Source organism: Neofelis nebulosa, chromosome 8 (genome assembly GCF_028018385.1).
Source record: "Neofelis nebulosa isolate mNeoNeb1 chromosome 8, mNeoNeb1.pri, whole genome shotgun sequence".
In the NCBI taxonomy this organism is placed as follows: Eukaryota; Metazoa; Chordata; class Mammalia; order Carnivora; family Felidae; genus Neofelis; species Neofelis nebulosa.
Window position 1 is genome coordinate 138,482,926 of NC_080789.1, and position 6,300 is coordinate 138,489,225.

Consider the following 6,300-nt stretch of genomic DNA (forward strand, 5'->3'; position numbering starts at 1 on the left):
AAGAGCCAATAACATGGGGTTAACATGTACTTTTTAACAGACAGCATTTCAGAAATAATCGCTTTACTGTTATTTACAGATAAATATAGAGAAAAAAATTCACAAATTGTAAATCAAGTAGAGGACTATTTAGAATGTGCTTCGCCCGAGCTTGGGAATGTTTGGTGACTTTGTGGAGATGGATTTATTTATTTCGGAAACAGACGTGTATGGTAAAAGTTCCCTGTTAGTTGAGAATATTCCCCCCAACACGCACGGTTCCAATCTTGGGAGACCCGCCTGGCGGCTTCAGTTTGGTTCTCCTGCCCTCTAGTGGCCATTCGTCAAAACGCAGACAAAGCTGTAGGGAGGTGAAAGGTTTGCAACTATTAGGACAACCCCGGTGGGTGGTGAATTGTGCTCCAAATTTTGAAGATGCGAGGAACCTGAGATATTTCCTCGTTCACTCTCCTCACTTTAATTGTGCAACATCACCACTGTGTCTCCATCACCAAGTCCCTTGAGATTCCTGATACAAAACTCAATTCTGGCATCTCTTGACTATTTGACTTAGCACCTTTATCCAAAGCTACAGAAATTTCCCATAAAAATTTTTATGTATTCACTATAATCTTAGACCTTATAAGTACCACACAAAGGCTGTTTTGCAAATAAACAAAGGAAACACTTGTAAATGTACTTGCTCTGTTTCTCACTATAAGTCATTTGTATACTGTATTTTTTTTTTTTTTATTCCTCGTCACTACACCACACCTTGTGAAGTATACACTGTATTTTTTCAGATTCCATGGGAATAAAATGACACTCACGGAGGCTAACAGAACTTAGTAAATAGTACATCCTGGGCCTGAGAGTCTGACTTCAGGGTCTGCGCCATAACTTTCCTCCTTTTTTAAAAATGTTTTTTAAGTTTACTCACTTATTTTGAGAGAGAGAGTGCGAGCAGGGTAGTGGCAGAGAGAGGGAGAGAGAGAATCCCAAGCAGGCTCTGCACTTTCAGAGCTGAGCCCAATGCAGGCTCGAACTCATGAACCGTGAGATCATGACCTGAGCCAAAATCAAGCATCAGATGCTTAACTGACTGAGCCCCTCAGGTGCCCCTCTTCCTTCTTAAAAAAAAAAAAAAAAATCCAGTTAATTAGTTTTTAGTTGATTTTAAATTATTTACGAGAATGAACTGGTAATGTGTTTCAATGTTTTAACCTGCTCACTTGGGAAAGCAACATCTATGTGTCGTATTTTTTCCTACACCGATGTAAGTCAGTCTCAAAGACCTAGACTCCTCTACAAAGTTTAAGACCAGGCTCCGTGATTTTTGAGAAGCGTAGATTTTAGAAAGACTTAGGATAGAGGTTTTTCATTTTTTAACTTTAACTTCTTTAATTTTTTTTTAAGAATTTAAGGTGAAAGCAGTGTTTAGCATCCTCTTCATAATGAACCAAAGCTAGTTGGCCAAGATCAAGTGCACCCTGGGAAAGAGTTACAGTGTACAGACTGAATGAGATTTCAGATAAGAATGATTATTAATGTGGCTTAGTCGGCTGAGCATCGGACTTTGGCTCAGGTCATGATCTCACAGCTTGTGGGTTGGAGCCCCACATCCGGCTCTGTGCTGACAGCTCAGAGCCTGGAGCCTGCTTCGGAGTCTCTGTCTCCCTCTCTCTCTGTGCCTCCCCTGCTCATGCTATGTCTCAAAAATAAATAAAACCTTAAAAAAAAAAGAATGATTATTAACTTCAAAAAGGCTTTTCGTTGCTATGGAACTTCAGAGTAAACTTTCTTAGAGTCCCTTTTCAAAAATAACTCCATTAAAAAAAATCCCTTGGACATTCCTCAGACAGTTTCAGGTCAAATAATTTCTGATTAAGCTACTAGTCATCTAAAGACAGGTCACCCAGCCACTAATGACTGTTCCTACCTTGAATTTCTACATCTGGTTCATGCTGCTCATACAGCCACTGAACAACCCAACCCGTGAAACCCAAAGAAAAAGAATTATCCTGTCAGGTTAAGCACACAAAACCCATACATGACAGACAAGGTTAGCTGCTCACAGACTAACAGAACTGTGTCTAGAAACGTGTGACTCTTCTCGGGATCAAAGTCAGTGGAGTGAAATCTCAGGGAGGCATATCAGAGACCTGGCCATAAATGGGAAAGCTCAAGTCTGGCCAGTTATACTTTATCCTGGGTGAAGAGAGTATTACAATAGTCATGTAACTGTTTTCATGTGAATTTAATAATTATCTACATGAAATACTTAAAACCCAATTATTCCACGTTCGAATTCAAGCAATTCTCACCCGATCCCTACGAGATGGGTATTCTTGTTAACCACACTTTTGTAATGAGTAAACTGAGGCACATACACATTCAGTCACTTTCAGGATTTCAATCTAGTAAGTGATGGAGCAGGATTCATTCCTGGCTTCTAAGGCCAGGACATGCCAACACCCTGCTATCCTGCCTCACGTGACGGTCTTAGTTGTGATGGCTGATCTTATGTGTCAACCTGACTGGTCCACAGGGTGCCCGTATATTTGGCCAAACATTGTTCTGAGCGTTTCTATAAGGGCGTGTCTCCATAAGATTAACATTTTAGTTCACGAAGCAGATTACCCTCCCTGATGAGGACAAGCCTCATCCAAAGCCGGAACAGAACAAAAGGCTGACTCTCCCTTGAGTAAGAAGGGGTTCCTCTTGCCTGATTGCCTCCGAGCTGGGCCATCGGTCTTCTCCTGCCTTTGGACTTGGACTCAGACTGAATTACAACAATGGCTCTCCCGGGTGTCCAGGTTGCTGCTCATTGAGGATGTCAGGACTTCTCAGCCTCCATAAGTGTGTGAGCCAATCCCCTACAATAGATACATATGTCCTGTTTATATATTATTATTTATTATGTAGTAATATATATTATATATTAGTTATACCTAGATGTGTATACATATTTCCACATATTTATATATATAAATATATAATTTATAATATGATTTACCTATCTATATTGTTTCTCTGGAGAACCCAGACTAATAGATTTTTGTTCTGAGAATGGGGAGATATATATATGTGTGTGTGTGTTTATATATATATATATACACATATATATATATACATATATTATTTATACATTAAATTATATAAATATTAAACATATAAATATTAAGCTAATATTTATATATTAAATATATATATATTTGTTTATAACCCTGATGTGCTGTAAGCTTCCCAAGAATGGGGAAATACGTGCTATTTTCCCACTGTATACCCAGCACCTGTTATAATTCCTGCTGCAGGATAGGCTTCCCAAATTAAGCATGTGTTCACTGGAGAGAAGTGCTAGGTCAAAGAATACAGACATAAAATACACAATTCCTGCCTTCAGGGGCCTCTCACTTCTTAGGATGACAAAATGCACATGGATAAAATCTAATTAACTGGCTGGCTTCCATATTAATCCTAAATGGGTATAGACCAGATAATGGTTTCAAAATATACGAATCCCAAGTTGATAGAACTGAAAAGGGAAACACATCCGCACTCGTAGCTGGAGATCTCAATACTCTGCTCGGCAATTTACAGAGTAAGTAGGCAGAAAATCGGTAAGGCTCAAGACGTGAACAACCCTACCCACCTGCGGGACACAGCACTGCACCCAAACAAAGCAGGATGCACAGGGTTTACAGGAGCACGTGTGACATCGGCCAGGAGACACCATATTCTGACTAAAAATGAGCGTGGACATCTCGGAATGGATTGAAATCCTACAGGATGCGCATTCCTCCCGGCCGGAAGCCTCTCCTCTCAGGTTCAGGTGCAGAGGACTCAGGGAGGAGGCTGCATTCAGGGCTTTGCGAGGACAGTGTCAGAGGGCGGGGGGGAGAAGGGAGGGTGTGAGCGAGGGGAACCGGGAGTAACGACGGGGACTCGGCTCGTCGCGGTGACTCCGCGGGGCCGGACGGCCGGGCCACTCCGGCCTGCTTTCCCGGGCCGTGGCCGGGGTCACTGGAGGGACGACGATGCCGCTTACCGACAGTAAAAGTAAAAACCACCGGCCCCCCCGCGCCCCTCTCTTCCGGCCACGGGAACGCCCGCTGCCCCTCCTCTGCCGCCAGCCCCGCCCCTTTACGCACCCGCCCGGCAGACGAATCTGCGGCCGCAGAACCGCCGGCGCGGGCGCGCCGCCTCCCGAGGGGCGGAAGTCGATCGCACGCAGAGCCGTAAAGCGCGCTCCCTTCCGGTTAACGACAACCGCCGCTACCTTCCCAGCCGGCCTTCCTCCGGTGAGCGCCTGTGCGGGACCCTCGGAATTGCCGTGTTTTCCCAGGTCGGGGCTGTTCGTGTCGCCGCCCCCTGCGCCTAGGATCATGTTCAAGAAATTTGACGAGAAAGAAAATGTGTCGAACTGCATCCAGTTGAAAACCTCCGTTATTAAGGGCATTAAGAACCAGTTGATAGAGCAATTTCCAGGTATTGAACCATGGCTTAATCAGATCTTGCCTAAGAAAGATCCGGTCAAAATAGTGCGATGCCACGAACACATAGAGATCCTTACGGTAAACGGAGAGTTACTGTTCTTTAGACAAAGAGAAGGCCCTTTTTATCCGACCCTGAGGCTACTGCACAAATACCCTTTCATCCTGCCGCACCAGCAGGTCGATAAAGGAGCCATCAAGTTTGTACTCAGTGGAGCCAATATCATGTGTCCAGGCTTAACCTCTCCGGGAGCTAAGCTCTACCCGGCCGCGGTAGATACGGTTGTGGCAATCATGGCCGAGGGGAAGCAGCATGCGCTGTGTGTCGGGGTCATGAAGATGTCCGCAGAGGATATTGAGAAAGTCAACAAAGGCATCGGCATCGAGAACATCCATTACCTAAACGACGGGCTGTGGCACATGAAGACCTACAAATGAGCTGATCGGAAGGAGCGCGCTCGGACTGGCTACGGACGTTGTGCTGTGTCTGTGTCTGTGTGTGACGGCACGACGATGGTGCCTCTGTGGTTCTAAGTTCAACAGATGGTTATGCTACGAGAAACAGAAACTAAACGGAAGTAAAGATTTGGAACGAGTACATCTGCCTGTATGCGTGTCTTTGTGAGTGAGTGTGTAGGAGTGGGTGTCTGTGTGTGTCTGCAGAGGGGCGGTTGGTTTCGATTTGCTGCCTTATCTGCCCAAGCGGGTGTGGGTCCAAACACAGGTGGAATATCTGTGGTAGAAAAATAGATTTCAAAGTGAAGAGACCCAAAGTGGTGAGGGAAGAGCTTGGAGAAAGAAAAGGACTGGAGAGGGGTCTCCGCAACTGTCAGCAGTAGCATTTAAAGGATAAGCAGAGGGGCGCCTGGGTGGCGGAGCGGGTTAAGCGACTTCGGCTCAGGTTATGATCTGCAGTTAGTGGGTTCAAGTCCTGCATCCGGCTCTGTGCTGTCCTCCTCTGCTCAAGCCCGCGTGCTCTCTCTCTCAAAAATAAATAATAATAATAATAATAATAATAAAAAAGGATAAGCAGACACTCCAGTAAATAAGTGTACGGCAGGTGTTAGTGAGCGTCTGCCCAACAAGCATCACTCCCTCCCTCCTTGTGGCAGAACTCTGTCCATCCCTTTTCCACATGAAAATCCTGATTAGTCCAGGCTCATCACAGCGGTCTATTTCCCAATGAGACTGGGTCATTTATGGGTGGGCATGGGACCAAAGGCCAAATAGGATCTAACTATTTAGAAATCCTTAGGAAAATGGGGATCTTTTCTCCCACGGTTTTGATTCATTATATAGGTGGTGGATGTGACCTGTGTTAGGAGGGGCTGCTTAAAGATTTCTGGAAAAGGTTTTCAGGCTCTCAAAGAAAGATGCATGGGGAGAAACAGTCTCCCTGCTTTGGGTGGATGTAGGCATGTGTGGTTTTGTTCTTGTCACGCACATGCATGCGCGCGCACACACACACACAATCTTGATAAGCATGAAGTCTGATCCCGCAAAAACTGAACAGGAAGCAGCGGTGCCTTTGATGATTTATGAGCTGATGATGAACCATGGAGACTCCATATTTTGGGGCCCCCTATTAAGGGATGTGGCAGTTATGTGAGATAACACATTTTCCTTATAAACTATTTCATTTTGAGTTGAGTTTTCTAAAATTTAAAGCCAATATATCTCAATTTTTCTAGAATGGCATCACAGACCCCCAACTGAAAAATTGCCAATAAAATCGGTCAGCTGGAGGCTCATTGGTGATGTCCCTGTGATCGGTTTCAGGATAATTCATACGAATTGCAGTAGATTTGGGGTGAATGGAAAGTGAAAA

General features: G+C 44.6%; 1 protein-coding gene and 1 long non-coding RNA gene across 2 annotated transcripts; one reads left to right on the forward strand and one right to left on the reverse strand.

Moving 5' to 3' along the window:
* Positions 1–4,092, reverse strand: LOC131483654 (uncharacterized). The gene is made up of 2 exons (XR_009247834.1): positions 3,632–4,092; positions 1–2,855 (listed from the first exon to the last, which is right to left on the reverse strand). It is a non-coding gene; the product is annotated as an uncharacterized LOC131483654 (long non-coding RNA).
* A 120-nt stretch (positions 4,093–4,212) lies between these two features.
* LOC131483653 (malignant T-cell-amplified sequence 1) lies at positions 4,213–5,070 on the forward strand. The gene has a single exon (XM_058682018.1). The coding sequence runs from the start codon at positions 4,365–4,367 to the stop codon at positions 4,908–4,910; it is 546 nt and encodes a 181-aa protein (XP_058538001.1). The 5' UTR covers positions 4,213–4,364; the 3' UTR covers positions 4,911–5,070.
* Positions 5,071–6,300: the final 1,230 nt, after the last annotated feature.

Bases quoted from the DNA above. Each gene is read 5' to 3' on its own strand.
- LOC131483653 (XM_058682018.1), top strand. From the start codon at position 4,365: ATGTTCAAGAAATTTGACGAGAAAGAAAATGTGTCGAACTGCATCCAG.